We start from the raw sequence: 18,654 nt of genomic DNA, 5'->3' as shown, positions 1-18,654 counted from the left end.
ACAAAATATGAAAACAAAAGCGCAAATTGAGTGTCACTAGAGGGTTTTAAAGTGCCATTCTTACTGCACTGCTGAAGTGATTTGTTATTCTGTGCATTGTTTTTCTTAACTTTCTTTGTGTTTTCTTGTATTTATTTATATATATATATATATATTCAAAATAAAAATTTTAATACTAAATACAGGGTGGTTTAGCTGTTTCAAACTTCAGCTGGTTTCGGACACATCAAAAAGATTGGGAATTGCTTAGCAACCCATTGCTGAATGCATCCCTATTATGAACTGGCTACTCACAAGTATTTGGTATAACCATAAGTATTTGGTATATACATAAGTATAAGGCTATTCATAAATTTACTCATAAGTATATGTATTTGGAGAGGTATTTTGATTTATTTATATTATATTAATTTTATGTTAATATTACGCAACAACTTCTTGCAAGGAACATCTTGGGAAAACCTCTTAACCTCTTCATGTGCTCCTAGACACCTCCCCAAATCTATTTGGGTTTCATGTTTAAGGCTAATGACTGGACATAAGGCTTTCTTTTTAAAATTATCTAAACTAAGCTCAGTGGTGCGACAGCCCCTAGAGGGCCATGGTCAAATGTGCCCATCTCAGTTTTCTTGACCGTGGGCTCTGGGGTGCAGAAGCAGATGTTCCTGTTAGGTGGTCAGCCGAATGCGAAACCCCCAGCGTTTAGTTCCCAATCATGCTTGGTACTCATTTATCGATCCACTGAAGGGATGAAAGGCTGAGTCAACCTTGCCCAGCCCGAGGATCGAACCCAGGGAGCGCGAAGTGCTAACACTCAGCCACAAGGTGTCTTTACAATTAACTGTTAATGTAAAATTTATAAGTTAATGAAATGAAGGCATCAATAATTAAGATGAAATAATGATTTAACAAATTTTTCATGCTAAGTTCAATAAACTAATCAATAGAAACTATCTGAAAGTTTATTTAATATTAAGAATATTTTATTTTTGAACACTTGGTTAGTAACAGTTACGCATTTTTAATGCAAATTTTTGGTAACACTTAAAAAAAAGTAGCAATAAAATGGAGGGCTTATTATAATGCTTAATTACCGGGCAATATTCTTTCCCTTCAAAGCTTCAACACAAAATGGCTTGTCTCTCCAGGTCTCCAACTTACCGTGTCCAAGTTGACCTTTTCTGCCATCACCCCAAGTGTACACCAAAAGTTCAGCTGTCACAACTATCATGTGAGTGGAACTGAGGGCAACCTATCAAATATATCTTTGTAAAGCAGGAGGTTTATATTGTTAAAATGAGAACTATTGTTAAATGTTGAGGGGAGTGTATTAGTTAATCTTAAATGCTATATTTTTAATAAATTTTACTTTTAAACAATTATAAGAATTTACTTTGAAGAATTATAGTATATTTGTTTATTTACAATAAACAATTATAATTAGATTTGTTTGGTATTGCATCACTTTAGTATCATAAAATACAAAAGACATTTAAATTTATGTAAAAATAAATCAATGCAAATGAAATGTATAACATATGTGATTTATATGAAAGCACAGTTTATATAAATATAATGCTATTTATTTTCTTTCAAAAAAATATGTAATTGAAGATTGTTTTGACGCATGTTTAACTGAACATTTTTCCTCTACTTACCTTTCCACATTCTAAAAATTTTAAGAGGGTAAATGCAAATAATAAACCCCTCTCATTTACTATATAACTGCTAATAAAATGAAATTTTTACTTAAATTTCCACGGCAACAATTGGGAGTATGAAAAGAGCACTTAGGAGTTGTTGAAGTGACCATGTATTGTGTTCTCATCATCTTTTCCATTCTTGCTGTAGAGACATTTCTTTAAAAACAATTTTTTCTCTTTTAATCAGGTTTTGTACTCATTTTATGATTTAAAAATCAAGCACTTTTAAGCACTCTATCCAAATTAGAGAAAAGAGCTATTGATAGAATTAAACAAGGACTGATAACCATAAATAATGCTTTAAATGAAGAAATTTAACATTAATTTCATGTAAAAAAATTTTGTTCCACTAAATTTTATTCATAAAAGTGAGTTATTTAATTATCCAGCATAATTAAATGAGGATAACCATATTCATATAGAAAAAAAAACGCAAATGTAAGTTATATTAAATGCTTTAGTAATTACTATAAAACTTTTTATGAACTTTATTTGTTTAATAATTAATTTGTTAAGCTTTTTTCAAAATCTTTGGGTAAGCCCCTTTTATGAAAATTTTGTATTTCTTTAGATAGAGTCTTGAAGGGTTTGCAATTTAAATTCAGAACCAATGCTTGCTAAAAAAATGATAATTAAGTGTGTTTTTTAAAGTTTTTTTTAGAGTGGGAGGATGTTGAAAAGTTGTTTGAGCAACGAAAATCATTTTAAAAGAGTAATAATCTTGTTGGTAAATATGAAATAAAATCTTAAAATTTTTTTTACCTCTTTTATTTTACTTCGGGGTGGAAGAGGTATTGGAGTGAGAGAAATATCAGCTTCATGCATTTTCACTTCATACAACACAGATCTAATAAAAACATATATAATAAAAATAAACATAAACATAAAACATTAAATAAATTATATTATATTTTATATGTAAATAAATTACACAGAAATTTTAAATGTTCATGAGATTCATTATAAAACAATAGTCACAAAAATAAAATAAATATAATTGTAGTAAAAACTTCAAGAAATTGAAGCATGATAATTCATTTCATGAAGTATGGAACTTATACAATATCAGCATTATAAACTGAATATATACATTCTTAAATCAATTTGAGTATTCACTCCAAAAAAACAAAAGATTCATAATAGTTGAAAATAAAAATAATTGCTTTAAAAAATTAAATAAAGACAAATAAAAAGGTTGAAAAATTATAAATCAGAAATTATTCAGATGTATCCTGATTCACATTTTTAAATCATGGTTTTAATACAAATATGTAATAGCCATAGTGAGTAGATATAAAAATAAAAATTAGTAATTTTTTTATCAAAAAATTAAAAGAAATAAAAATATATATTTATTACCTCAGATCTGAACTGAAGCTGAAAAGAAAAAAATAATCAGGTTGTAATACATAAAAACAAAATGCATGCGTACATATTTTGACATGTGCATATAACATATTAAAATTAAGTAATATATATGCATATCTCAACTAGCATCAAAGAATATTTAAAGTGGTATTCAAATTAAAATTTAAGATTCCAAATTGATTTGTTTAGTTTTTCACGCATTTAAAATCTTTTCTACAAAACTAATATAATTAAGTTATTTGTAAATAGTGGTGGACAAAATCATTCTGAATTGAATGACTAATAAAATGTTAAATAATAAAGTTTACTGCTTTTCTTAATATTCAAATAGAAATGTTCTAAATGTTGGTATACGTTTTAAAAATCTATAATAATAAAAAGAAGAGTTTGTGTGTCCCTATTTAAACTCTAGAACTAGTTACACTAGCATCCTGAAATTTGGAAAAAGGAGCCAATTTAATCCCGATCCTAAGATGAGCTAAAAATTTTAATTAGATCCTTCATCAGAGACATTTAAAAAATGGAATTTGCTCATTGGTTTAGAACTAGCACTATTGATATTACTAAAACTGCAAAAGGCATTAAAAATTGAAAAAACTTAAAGTTAGAAAACCTTTTGGAATTTCCAGGCTGCCCTTGATATTCAAAATCCATTGAAATTTCGGAATCTTCATAATCTTTATTATTATCTTCATCATACACCATTATAAGCTACAAAATTTATGATACATTTAATCACATAAATATGCAAATAATGCAAAACAGTTTAATAAAGCAATAAAATACATTCATCATTTAAAATTAATATTTTTATTGCTCAAATATCATTTCCTAGAAACCCATTTCTGTTTTGTAATAATTAATATTTTTACAAAAAATTATGCTATATTAAGTGTAAAATTGGTAAATTTTTGAGATTGTTTTGTTTTAATTCCCCACATAATAAAATTTTAAAAAATTCCAAATACATAGATATCATACTAAATTATTCAGTGTATCCAGTTTAAAAAATAAGTATAAATACAGCAATTGCTTTTTTTCACCAGATATGAGTGTTTAATTATTTTAATAATAATAATAAAAAAAAACTTAACATACATTTTATGCACTTGTTTATATTTAGACACAAGAGAATGAAAATAGTAATATGGTCATCATGATGGTAGTTGTTATTTGAGGTAGCATCATCGTAGTATCAAGCATATTATGGCTGCTTCAAATACATTTTAATTTTTACATGAAGGAGAAATATTTATCTCCAAAAAAAATCGTTTCGGAAAAATTTATTTATTACGTGAATCTTATTATAATGAACATGGCCACAATCCAAAACTATAAAATAAAGAAATGGATCAAGAGAATCATTCTTGTTCTCTCATTAAGAAAAATCGTTAATTAAAGCTCAGGCTGAGGGCCTAAGCCCCCAGTCCTTATGCCAAGAATTAAAAATTTAAAGTATGTGAATTGTTCCCAACAGACAATTAGAAGAATGGGAAGAGATCTATGGTTGGCAATTTATCAAAAGATAAAATATCCAAAAACAAAGCCAACCTCCTCTATTCAATATTAAACTTGAAAAAAATTTGGCTATGGCTAATTGTCAAAGGACTGTAAGAATAAGTACAACCATGTAACTGGAACATTTTTGTGGTAAGAAAGAAAGAATAAAGAGTTATAAATAGATTTTGTTTTCAATTTAGTCGTGACAGTGAAATAATTAGTTTTACATTTATGAGTCATTCTCACAAAATATGACAATTTACAGTCTCTTGCTTCAAGATCTAATACTATACTACTAAAAGAACTTTTTTTTTAAATTGTAATAAATAACATTGCTGTTAGTATTTTAAAATGACCTTGTACTAGCATTGACTGTTTTATATATTTAAAATTTTTTATTGAATTTCAAAATGTTATTTTCCTGGTACGTCACAAACAATATTTTCAATAATAACTAGCTTCAAAACTTCCCATAAATTTTTCTGTATCTAATTTTTTTTAATCTCCACCGTTGTAAGCATTTCTAGAATACTATATGCAGAGAGTATTATTTACAAAAACTTTGCTGAAAATAATTTTTTCTGTCAATAATTTGCTTGTCACAAGAAAATCTGTCATTTTCCCGACTACTTTTATTTAGTGATAAATAACCAAAATAGATAGCGCCAGCAATCAATATCTTATGTTAATAGATTGATTAGAATACCATCCTACCTGAACATGTCTTATTGCATGAATAAAGAACCAACTTTCTGGTTCAAAACCTATTTCAAAAAATTTTTCAAGGTGAGTAGGTTCTTATGTTGTCATTTTCCTGTCTTCTTGAAATCATTAATAACATAAACTACATGGATTTACCTGAGTTATTTCAAGAAATCCTGTTGTTTTCTGCAGAGTGTAAACATCATAGGCCGAAATGTTAAATTAAAGTAAAGTTAAATGCTATATAATGGCAAATTGTCTTTATCCTGGCTTATGAATGCCAAGACATAGAAACAGTTACCAGAAATTTTTCTAAACAGTTGAATGTAAAGAGAGAAAGCAAATATTAACCTAATACCAAGTTTTTGTAAGATTGTAATATGCTTGAATGTAATCTAAGTTATTATTTTATATTTAATGATTGATTATTATACACAATTTTACTCTGTACATATCAGTAACAAAAAAATTTTTGATTCTTCCTACAGTGGATAAAAGAATTAATTTAAGCAATTCATGGTTCATCTAACGCATAGGCTCAAGTTGAGTTACTTACTATTAGCTTAAAATGACTTTTTTTTAACTTCTAGGCTAATATGTCATTTTCCTGGCATTCAAAATTCGGTGAATTTCTATTTTTTTTTTTTTTTTTTTTGAGCAAATGTCAATAAACTACACTGCTGTCTGTAAGATATTAATAAATGTAAATAAATATACAAAAAAAATTTTGACTATTTTGAAGACCTTAAATTTGAAGAAATGTCTTGTTCTGAATTGTCATGTTTCCAAAGAATTACCCTTGTATTGAAATAAAAAGTTAGCCATTACATTGATTGTTAAGAAAAGAATAAAATATTTATATTAACTTTTTATAAAATGTAAAAAAAATTTAATAATTGGTTTAATATAATTAAAATTGGATTAAGAATTATTAAAAAAAATTAATTTAAGAAATTAATTCATTTTTGAAGCTAAGAAATATGCAATGCCTATTATGGCATCAAAGCCATACATTTTAATTTTATATTTTTCACTAAAACCTGTAATTTACTACACTATTTATAAGACTTCAGGATTTTAAAAAGCACTTACAGATGGTAATCTATTATTTAGAATTTCAGTAGCCGTCGGTCTCATGTCTGGATCTCGTTGAAGAAGATCCCGAATCAGCTGTTTGAATCCTGGTGAGTAATTGCCTCGAACTGGAGCAAACTGACCCTGAAACAGAACATCATTTAACTGTTGAAACCAAAGAAAATACTGCCCTGCTTGCAATTACTTTAAACTGTAAAATTGGTTAATTATTTTTATCAAATTTACCCTTAGAAATTCATTCAACATTAAAATTGGTAACAAAACACTAAAAAAGTAATAGATTTTGGCAACATGCATTATATAAATACAGTGGTCGGAAAAACTACATTATTTTTGTAGTTTACTACAACTACTTTTTTTAAAAATGTAGTGACTACAAACAACTTTGAAATTGTAGTAACTACTTCCCTACTTTAAGGAGACGAACTTTGCTGAAGAACTTAATATACACGCACTTTCAAAATGGTTTTGTATAAGACATTGGTTTACATTAAATGTAAGGGAATAATTAAGAAATATTTATTCATGTTTACAAAAGCAAGATCGTTTTTCCAAAATATTTTTTTAAAATTTGTTCATTTAACCTTCAACTTTTTATACATTTTTCGACAGTGAATATTTAATTTGTGAAATTCAAAATTATTAAATAATTGCATCTTTTCAATTGCTAAATGCTCTTTTATTTCCTCTTAGAAATTAAGTACATTGAAAATACTTTCTGTTTCTTTGAAACAACATCAATGTTTCACGAGTATGCATTCGCACATGAAAGTGTGACCAAAGTGATTAATTATCTATTTTTTGTAATGGTTAGTTTAAATATTAGTTTTACTTAATTTCTGTTAAATTTAATTTTTAAATACGTAATTTCTGTTAAAGATCTGCACCCATCAAATTTGAAAAATTAAATACGTTAGAACCATGCTTCTTTTCTCAACTAACGTAAAAAGTATTTTAGTTGCTAGGAATCGCTACAAACTACTGTTTCATTGTATCGCACTACTCTACTTTTTTAAAAGAAGTAGCACATTACACTACAAACTATGAAAAAATGTAGCGACTACAGTAATTTTTCTACTTGTAGTACGCTACTTCTGACCACTGTAACTGAATGTACACCTCCCTTTGACCATTGTAACTTGAATGCAAGTAACTTTTGAAGATGGCATTGACTTGGCAAAACTAGCAAATGTCTATTTCACAAATGTTAATCTTTGAACAGGCAGACATGATTATATGGGCATAATATAAATGATAAAGTATTTTTTTAATTTAATTTTTTACGGTACAAAACTGCAACATTGAAACATAAATAGAGTATTTAAAAAACAAAAATAAACCTTAAAAAATTAACCCAACTATCCATGAGAAAATATTACAACGCCAAATAATTTATTAAGCCATGTAAATAAGAAAAAAAGCTATAACACAAAATATTTTAAAATAATACCTTTACAATTTTGTTTACAAGAGCAGGAAGATTAGAGCCTTCAAACGTTTTTTGTTGGCAAGCCATTTCATACAAAATACAACCAAGTGCCCAGATGTCAGATTTTTGATTGTAAAATTTACCCTCACACTAAAAAAAAGAACATTTTCAGAAGTTAAATGAAACAATATACAGTAAAATGTAACAATAGTAAAAGAATTTAAAAATAATATTCATTCACCTCACAGTAAAAAAAGAACATTTTTAGAAGTTAAGTTAAACAATATACAGTAAAATGTAACTATAAAAAGAACAACAGTAACAGAATTTAAAAATAATGTTTATTTACCATTTCAGGACTGATGTAGTATGGTGTTCCTACAACAGTCATGGCACCTCCCTGCTTTGTTGTCAGCATTTTTGAAATTCCAAAATCACCAACCTTAACAGCACCATCTTTGGTCAAAAATATGTTAGCAGTTTTGAGATCTCTATTAATGAAATTGTATTTATTAACATTCGTGAATTAATAACCATTTAATTCGTAACAGTTATCAAAATATCTTTGCCAATATGAGGTATGGTTAAACAATTAATGATGCTTTAAATCAATTCAGAAGTGGAGAGTCTAGATTTGATATCATATAATCAGTGTATGCCTGGAATAATATGTGTGGCTGCATAGGCAAACTGAATAATCTAGCTCTTTGCAAACATCTGCCATCATTTTGCAATGCGCTAACTTAATTGAAAAAGATTCCGGTATTTTCTAATCAGCTTGACATTTTCTAGGCTCATTGTAGTGAATACATTCATTAGAAAATGTATCATTCATTGCTGAATAATTTCAGGTAATTTGTAGTAAGCACATTTAGTTGTATATTATAATTTATTTTTATATTAATAATTTAAAGTTAATTTCTTATCATTCAAAATAATACAAAAAACACAAATAGATTAACAAAACATGATTGCTTGGAAGAAGAAAAAAAATCTAAATTAACTGCATAAATTCAAAATGAACACACAGCAGCAACCATATTATACAGCAAGATGGATTCCTTTTATATGCTATATTTTGTCTCATAAATGTTAAACTAAAATATAGAAAAACAAAGCTAAACCAAAATACTTACCTGTGCAATATATTGTGATCGTGCATATGTTTTATGGCAGATACTATTTGTTTAAAAAACAGAAGAATATCTTTTTCATCAAGCGATGTTTTCATTTGAGCCAAATATTGAGCAAGATTTCTAAAAGAATTAAAACATCAAGTAAAGATTTAAAGACTAGTATCAATTAAAATTTTCATTTTACCCACTTAAAAAAGATATTATAATAAGAGATTTTATAAAATAAATACTGTGTTAATTTTTTTCCCCAACAATGGTGCTTGGCATCGTGTTGTCAATAAATTCTCTAAATTGTTCAGCAATTTCTAAAAGGCTAACATGCACATCCTTACTAAACCAAGAGAGCATTTGCTAAGCCCAAAAACATGCATTCACCAGCTGTTTTTGTAAAACAACTAGCTTTGCAATTCTATTCAAAAATTGTAAATAGAAAAAAAAAACCTATGCTAACTTGGCTGAATGCAAAATGCTCAGTTGGTAAAAATAATCTACAAAAAGAGAAGCTTCTGGGTATTTTATACGTCTTTCAGTAGAAAATAAATTAAAAATGTAAAATAAATATCTGCAATGCCTCAGTAGAAAAAACATTTAACTGTCATAGTGAAGAGCTGGGGTTCACCCTCCAGTGTTACGCTCAAAATGTGTGTTTAAGGAATTGAACAAAGCAAAAAACATGTGTTTAAGAAATTAGACACAGCTCAAAATGTGTGTTTAAGAAAAAGGACAAACTAATTGATTCCATTTCAAACTTCTCTAACGAAAATTGCACTTAATACATTTTTTTAAATTAGTCTTTTTTGGTATTTAAAAACAACAGTTCTTTTTGCAAGGTTTTCAAAGATCCTATAAATTATTATTTGTGATATAAAATTGATCTTGTACAAATTAAAATTTTTTGTAAAACCACTATGTTGCCTAGTGCCCCGATTATGAAAAAAATGCCGTAAAAGTTACAGAAGTGATTGTGCTAAGTAAGGAAAAGTAAATAATAAATTCTCATTTAGTTTTTAAATTGAACATTGAAAAGGTGCATCTTTTGTTGTGTCCATTTTTTTAACAATGAATTTCTAAACAATGTTTATTTTCTCAATCACGCATTTTGATCTAACTTTCGATTAATTGAAAATTAAAATATGATCTATTTTATAATTTATAACCGTCGTTGAACAACCGATCCAATTTTATGGGTTTACGACTTAGAAAATAAATTAAAAATGTAAAATAAATATCTGCAATGGCTCAGTAGAAAAAACATTTAACTGTCATAGTGAAGAGCTGGGGTTCACCCTCCAGTGTTACGCTCAAAATGTGTGTTTAAGGAATTGAACAAAGCAAAAAACATGTGTTTAAGAAATTAGACACAGCTCAAAATGTGTGTTTAAGAAAAAGGACAAACTAATTGATTCCATTTCAAACTTCTCTAACGAAAATTGCACTTAATACATTTTTTTAAATTAGTCTTTTTTGGTATTTAAAAACAACAGTTCTTTTTGCAAGGTTTTCAAAGATCCTATAAATTATTATTTGTGATATAAAATTGATCTTGTACAAATTAAAATTTTTTGTAAAACCACTATGTTGCCTAGTGCCCCGATTATGAAAAAAATGCCGTAAAAGTTACAGAAGTGATTGTGCTAAGTAAGGAAAAGTAAATAATAAATTCTCATTTAGTTTTTAAATTGAACATTGAAAAGGTGCATCTTTTGTTGTGTCCATTTTTTTAACAATGAATTTCTAAACAATGTTTATTTTCTCAATCACGCATTTTGATCTAACTTTCGATTAATTGAAAATTAAAATATGATCTATTTTATAATTTATAACCGTCGTTGAACAACCGATCCAATTTTATGGGTTTACGACTTAGAAAATAAATTAAAAATGTAAAATAAATATCTGCAATGGCTCAGTAGAAAAAACATTTAACTGTCATAGTGAAGAGCTGGGGTTCACCCTCCAGTGTTACGCTCAAAATGTGTGTTTAAGGAATTGAACAAAGCAAAAAACATGTGTTTAAGAAATTAGACACAGCTCAAAATGTGTGTTTAAGAAAAAGGACAAACTAATTGATTCCATTTCAAACTTCTCTAACGAAAATTGCACTTAATACATTTTTTTAAATTAGTCTTTTTTGGTATTTAAAAACAACAGTTCTTTTTGCAAGGTTTTCAAAGATCCTATAAATTATTATTTGTGATATAAAATTGATCTTGTACAAATTAAAATTTTTTGTAAAACCACTATGTTGCCTAGTGCCCCGATTATGAAAAAAATGCCGTAAAAGTTACAGAAGTGATTGTGCTAAGTAAGGAAAAGTAAATAATAAATTCTCATTTAGTTTTTAAATTGAACATTGAAAAGGTGCATCTTTTGTTGTGTCCATTTTTTTAACAATGAATTTCTAAACAATGAATTCTAAACAATGTTTATTTTCTCAATCACGCATTTTGATCTAACTTTCGATTAATTGAAAATTAAAATATGATCTATTTTATAATTTATAACCGTCGTTGAACAACCGATCCAATTTTATGGGTTTACGACTTAGATTACTAAGACTAGATATTACGACTAGATATTCAACTCCATAGCCTTGTAATTTCAAACCCAATCCAGAAAACAAGGAAACTCCTGGATCAAGTATTGGGAGAAATTTACCTTCGTGGAGGACTTTTTGATGGAGCTAACCCGCATTTGCGTTACATGGATAGGAAGACCACGCGAACCTCCCACGGTTAGGCTGACGGCCAGGGGATTCCAACCCATGATCTGTCTACCACAGAGGATATTTCACGCCAGCACTGTGGTCGGTGCAAGCCGGATGCGGATTCGTATCGACCAGCCATTGGTGGGATTCGAACCTCAGTTCACTCTGTTGTAAGGCAAATGCTCTATCCCCTGAGCCATCACGGCTCTAAAAATATGATCTATTGTAATAATATGTGGGAATACCTTTATAACATACTTGAAGGTTAAAATGTTTATTAGAAAAAAATAGTTATCTGTAATAATTAGCATTTTTGAAGTTACCAAGATATAATACAACATTTTTTCTACAATGAGGTTTTTATGTCCCCTCTCCCTTATACCTACCCTCCATCAGCATATTCCATTTCTATCATTAATAATCCGTCTTCTTCAAAGCTGTCATAATAACTCACTATGTTTTCATGATTTAGCATAGATAACACACTGACCTTAAAAAAGATAAAAACAATCTTAATAATCTTGAAACTTAAATTATTATAGAATAAAACATTTTTTACAGGATGCGGCTACCTTTTCCTTCCCATATTTTGAGGGTCAGGAATACAAATACGTTGCAAAAATAGTATATTTATACAGAGAAATTACGCTTTTGTGTTTAAATTTGGAACTTAAAATATCATCTACATTAATCACTCAGCACGATTGAGGTCCCTCTTATGAACCAGTAAGTCTGAGTCTAGTACATGAAAATCTGATCAGTAGATTAAAAGTTATTCAGGTGTTCCTTTTTTTCTGTCAAAATGCAGCCTTCTTCATTCAGGATAAATCTTTAAAGTGTTTTCCACTCAAATTACAAATAAATTCTTAGTTTTACAGTATTCCTGATACTGCCTAAGTAATATTAAATTAAGATCATGCAATAAAAATGCACATAACTTAAAAGCAGACAAGAACAAATAGAAAGGATAGTTTATATAAAGCTTAAAAGATTGAGCAAATATATATATATATATATATATATATATATATATATATATATATATATATATATATATATATATATATGCAATGGTAAGAGGAATGCATTTTAAATTAAAAATATGATTTGGAAAAACAATGAATGAAACGAAAATTTAAAAGAAGTGCAAATAGCTGCTTTAATGTTAAAAAAATGCTGTTGGATAATTTAATAACCAATATTGAGCAGTCAAAGAATTTTTTGGTTTACAACTTTCAACTCCACTACCATGTAATTTTGAACCAAGCATTGTGTGAAACCAGCCTTTGTTGCTGATTTTTGAGGGAACTAAACCGCATTAAAGTTACAAGGAGAGGAAATCCATGGGAGCTTCATATGGTTAGCTCGATTGCAAGGGGATCTTGAATCAAAAAGAGATTCTAAGTCAAACCACTGAAGATATTTTACTTCGGCACTATGATCTGTGCAAGCTGGGAGCAGAACTCATATTGATCAGCCACTCCTGTGATTCAAACCTGCCTCCCTCATTAGGAGGCATCCCTCTGACTTGCCATTGGTTAATAAAATAAACCCGTCCTTTGAAAAAAACCGCCATCAATTTATAATGTACCAGGATAATTATAAAAGTCTTGAGTATTTTCTAATCAGCTCAATACATTTAGGTTTACAGGAGTAAGCACACCTACCATTAGTTTAATTAAAGAGAAACCGTTTGAAATAGGCCCAAATTATTGAAGTCTTACAGTAACAGCCGTGTTATAGGTTTTTAAGAATAAGCCTACGCAAATTCAAAGTGATTGAATTATTCTTCACTCATTACCTAATTACCTTAAAAGCACATAGACTAATCGTAAGGAGCCTAAAGTATATTAGCTAGAGTAGAAAGTACAAATACTTTTCCCCTAGCACAGTACAAAATGCCAGTGAATTTTGAAAAGAATAACATTTCAATTAGTCAATGACAGATATACATTATCATCAGCCTCAGAAAAAAAAAATGTCTATAAAAAATTACCAGTTATAACATTTAAACAGCTGTCTGTTCCCAAATTTTTAATTTAGTTTTAAACAAATGCTCCTCAGCATAAAATAGATTTCAACCATAGAAGAACATCAATTTAAGTATTTCTTTTAATTATCAGAAGTGAATAAAGTGAAATATCTTAAAGAAAAATTCTAAAAGCAAGAGTCAGCAGTCAATAATGGACATCAAATTGAACATTTCTAAAAACAATTAAAAGCAATTAAGACAAAAATGTTACATCAAATACTAAAAGAAAAATAGTGCTTACACAAAAACAAAGGGAAGGTTGGGTGCAAAACACAAGACATTGATGAAATGCAGTAAAAAAAATTAAAAAAAATTAAGAAGCTTCCTTTAGACTCTCTTATAAGTGAATCTAAAAAAAATAAAACACAACAATTAAACATTTATTAAAAATGAATTGATGAAATGAATTATATTTAAGTATTTTTTATCAATAATTAATTAGATAAATATGAATTTATTTTTAAATTTAAAGTTTCCTAGAATGTTTTAAGTTGTTGTTATATTGAGTGTTGAATGGATTAAGACTTTTCTTAATGAAAATAGATGAAATTGGTAAAGGCATACTTAATATTACAAACACTAAACAAATACACATGTATGCACCCAATAGCAGAATTTACTAAGCCAATCTGCAGCTTTAACCATTTTTTTCTTCATACAAAATTTAATCACACTTTCAAGTGCTTGATTCAATCTCAATGACTTAATCATCTCTTTTATTGTTTAATTTGTTAATTACTATGTGCGTAACCCATTTTTAATATAGTTGAAACAAACTTTAATTCGAATAGATGATTTTTTTAAAATCTGTAACATAAATATTTTATTATTAATAACTGAATATATTTCATATCCATAACAAAAATGTATGTGTTTGGAATTGTGTAGTATGTACTACGAAAATAGGTTAATTTTCTCATTTTACTAATTTTCCTGCTTAAAATTCAGATTTTTGTTATTAATTATTGAGAGTATTTTATTCTCCATTAAACGAATTTAAATTGTACATTTCTCTTCTATTCATTTTATTATTATTATTATTACTATTGCTCCTCTTAAGATAATGCAGTACTTAAACCTTTCTCGATTTTCACTGAAAATGCAAATCTTTTCATCTGGAGGAAGAAAAAAAAATTATAAAGGGTACGAATCAGTCAACAAAATTCCATTTTCTCTCTTTCTAAATTTGCTTGCCGATACTTTCCCATTTTTTAATGCAACTCCCTTTTTGTTCTGAAACTAGGATAAGATTTACATTTTCTCACCACCTTTGAACGATTTAAAAATGCAACATCTAGTTTTTCTGACAAAAACAAACTGTATTTTGTGTTCCACTAATCCTTGTTAAAAATTCTTTGACAAGCAAATCTGCTCTCTATCCTCAAAAAAGGAAACATATAGATATCTTTTTTTTTTCTTTTTAACGCAGCAACTATCTTGTTACAAATTTTTCATTCACCAAACAAATGTTTCTCTCGCTTAATTTTGGATTAATTTAGTATTTTTTAAATTTTCCAATACACTTTTAAGGGTCTTGTGTGAGGCTCTCCCATTTTCTAACTATTGGTTAATGTGTAGGTGAATTCGCTGTGAATTTGTTTTCTATTTGCTGAAATTTCAGCCAATTGTTGTTTTAAAAAATGCTGGACGACCCAAGAGGAGTATTGTTAGACAGATTTTAAACAAAGTTAGTTTTTCTTAAGTAGGCCAAATTTTTTTTTCTTTTTTTTCTGACTGGTGAAGGTGATTTGTTTACGAGTGTTCGCTCTAGAGTTGATTTTAAGTTCGAGATTATGCTCTTATTATAAATAAAAAATATACTTGTGTGATTATACTTGCTATTTGAAAAGGAGTGTTTTAGGGAGGGAGAGAAACGTTGCATTCAAGTATAGTAGTGATGTTTAAGTAAACTAGTTGTTATTCATTACAAACTGATGTTTTTCTTATATCTCGGCCTAGTCATGCCCGCCATGGATACAGAATCACCAGAATACTAACACCAGTGAGAAGACCTGATTATTTTCCATTAAATAGAAAGAGCATAAGAATAATAATGTAAATTTAATTTAATTTAAATTTTTATAAGACTGCAGTTTACTTATTCAAAATTTTGATCTAACTTTTGCTTTCTTCCTTTTTGACCCAATGGACCTTTTAAGTATTTTTGGGTTATCCGCTATGTACTTCCCTCTATTATTCCCTTTCAGCATTAAGCCTTTATCTTATCAAATTATATTTTTTTCGGTTGCTTAATTGTCTTTTTTTAAATATGTGTTTTGATTTTTGCCTATTTAAAGTTTCTCTAAATTTATTACCATAGCATCACACGTATTTCGCAGATAAATAAAATTATTAAGGGGACCAGAAAGTAACGTCGCTTCTGTGCATTTGATATTTGTTATCAAGATTTTATTTTTAATCATTAATGTATTCACCCTCGTTAGCAACAACCCTTTCAATGCTGTATTGAAAATGAATCGAAAAAAACAAATTGGTCTTTAAGACTAACGAATATTTAATGCGCCGAAACTACATTACTTGCCGGTCTCTCTGATATTATCAGAAAATTGAACATCGGGTCTCTTTTTTCTCTGTATCAAATTTTTAAAAAACGAAAACTATTCCCTAAATGAAGATAGGAAAGTCTTTTATTCCTCATTTAATCATTAATCGTAACTTCTCATGGGATTTTTTCTGCTTTTTCTTCATAGTTGTGGTTTTTCAAAAATAAAAAAAACAACTGAGGTAGAAAAAATATGATACAATTTTACTATAGGTTGCATACATATTATGAATGAACACATATATATGCATACTTACCTCATTAATAGCTAGCTGTCTTTCACTCGCAGTCAAGTCATGCATGTTTATTTCCTTTACAATGACTAATGAGTCATCATACTTCTTACGATATAAGACGGCAGTCCCAAAAGCACCTTTAGTTTTTTTTTAAAAAAACATAAATTATAAATTTTAAAAACTTATAAGAAATTAAACATGACATTTAACAGCAGCAAACTCGAGAGCAGTTGGACATACTAGATTATTCAAATCTAATATCAAGTAATTCATTTGTATTTTATTTCATTTATATTTTATTACACTTATTTTTTACATCTAATTTAATTACAGTAGATGTACAGTGTGGAGAAAACAGGAACATTCTAAATAACTTTTGTTCAATTTTCATGCACAAAAAATTTTTCTTAATAGTTTGAGGGCCTATTTTAAATTATAAAATCACTCCCAAAAACATATTTTCTTTGCATAAACATACCTTTTTTTCGACAGATTCAGATTGCCCCAAAATATGGGGTAGCTACAGACTGGAAAATACTGTCCCAATATTTTGATCAGGAAAGCAGTCGAAAGCTTGGATCCTTTAATGTTAATCTCACTTTTTGCATATTTCGGCAATTCTCAAGAACTTTTTAAACAAATCAAAAAATATGAAAACAATAATAAAATTCATTTCTTTCAAGGGTAATTTCAAGCAGAATATTATCTTTAATAATATTTTTTTTTAAATAGTCTAAAATATTTTGAATATTTCTGCATAATTTGAAAGAATATATCATTAATTAGGAAAATAGAAAATTTGAGAGCAATTTTTCAAATAGTTCTTAAGAAATTAAATTTTAAATAAATTACTTCTTTGCACACTATATAAGAATAAAATTTATCCATCCCTCACTCTCACAATGAGTCTGCAGAAGTGATTTTTTATTTTCACAATCTACATACTCTAAAACTACACTATATGAAAATACTGTTAACAAACATAACATGAGTTAAATCAAATTCATCTTATTTCTGGCTAAATAAAAGTTGCTGATCATATCTTTCACAAAAATATTATTCATACTTTAAAATTCAGTATACTTCGTGAAAATATATATCAAAAACATTTGTGTAAAATATGAAACAAATCATTTCAGCCTTTTTTTAATGATCACAAAAATAAATCATTTAAAAAAATTATAAAAAATATTGTGTAAAATATAAGTAGGTAAAAGAAAATTTCTAAAATGTGAGCATTCAACATTATAGAGAAAAATACGAGATTTATAATATTTGAATTGCTACCATAAAATTTGTTTTCAGATGCCAAGAAAGAAAATTACATGCGTAAATTTCTATTGTTAATTAGAATTATAGCTAAAACATTCCCTTTCAGACAAAAAGAGAGAGAGAGATTAAAAATGTATGCATTGATTTCTATCCATAATTTAGAGTTTCTATGTGAATACTCTATTTCAGACTAATATTTTGAAAAATTGTAGGCACAAATTTCAACTCGTAATTGGGAATTTCAACCTTTTTCAGTCAAAATGGAAGAAAAATCATTTGCAAAATTTCCATTCATATATTAACCTTCCTTTATTATTCCATTCTTTTTTCAGATAGAACAGAAGAAAATTTGTGTGCATCAATTTCCATTCATAATATTAAAACCTTTGTTCAAACATTCTTTCTCAGATGAAAAAAGGAGAAAATTTGCATGCATAAAATTCTAATCATAAAATTAAAATTTGTATCAAAATATTCTTTTTCAGACAAAATTGAAAAAAAAATGCATACTTAAGTTTTTATAATGCTTACAATATGAACAAAATCTATAAAAAATTGAGACAACATGCTAAATTATTGAAAAGATATTGTTTGAGTAAATTTAAGTAATATCTGTTTACTACCTACCTTTTCCAACAGTTCTTATTTTTTCATAACCTGATAAGTTTTGCATGTGAGTCGGCAAAGATGAGTTCAAAAGTTCCTCCAATTTTTCTTGATGAAAATATAGTTCACTGACAAGTCTTGAAGAAAAAGAAAGACAAAAATACATAGGTAAAAAAAACAAACTAGATCATTTTATTGTGTCCAGTTAATTACATAAAAAATAATTCCATAACTCTAAATTATGGACAAAAATAAAATATTTACGAAAGATATTAAAGAAAACAAAATCGAAATAAATGATCAGC

At 27.7% G+C, this 18,654-nt stretch overlaps 1 protein-coding gene across 6 annotated transcripts in view; it reads right to left on the bottom strand.

Annotated features, from left to right (window-relative positions):
- Positions 1–18,654, bottom strand: part of LOC107442573 (serine/threonine-protein kinase Nek8) — a 51,886-nt gene that overhangs the window by 24,542 nt on the left and 8,690 nt on the right. For 4 of the 6 annotated variants that reach the window (XR_011636179.2, XM_043052620.3, XM_071177742.2 and 1 more), the window contains exons 5-15: positions 18,371–18,486; positions 16,493–16,608; positions 12,027–12,130; positions 8,934–9,053; positions 8,147–8,288; positions 7,819–7,947; positions 6,366–6,491; positions 3,685–3,782; positions 3,063–3,080; positions 2,466–2,550; positions 1,095–1,252 (exon numbers count right to left, since the gene is read on the bottom strand). Coding sequence is in view for 5 of the 6 variants with exons in the window: in XM_043052620.3 (XP_042908554.2) it covers positions 1,095–1,252; positions 2,466–2,550; positions 3,063–3,080; positions 3,685–3,782; positions 6,366–6,491; positions 7,819–7,947; positions 8,147–8,288; positions 8,934–9,053; positions 12,027–12,130; positions 16,493–16,608; positions 18,371–18,486 (1,212 nt within the window). In the remaining variant the exon portion in view is untranslated. Of the gene's footprint in view, positions 1–1,094; positions 1,253–2,465; positions 2,551–3,062; positions 3,081–3,669; positions 3,783–6,365; positions 6,492–7,818; positions 7,948–8,146; positions 8,289–8,933; positions 9,054–12,026; positions 12,131–16,492; positions 16,609–18,370; positions 18,487–18,654 lie in introns of all 6 variants that reach the window. The other 2 variants (XM_071177734.2, XM_087159024.1) reach the window with 2 other exon arrangements.

This window comes from Parasteatoda tepidariorum, chromosome 3 (assembly GCF_982258835.1).
Source record: "Parasteatoda tepidariorum strain Cologne lab strain chromosome 3, Ptep-v5.0, whole genome shotgun sequence".
Taxonomy (NCBI): Eukaryota; Metazoa; Arthropoda; class Arachnida; order Araneae; family Theridiidae; genus Parasteatoda; species Parasteatoda tepidariorum.
The sequence above is the reverse complement of the archived record's forward strand: the minus strand, read 5'-3'. Positions and strand labels throughout refer to the sequence as shown.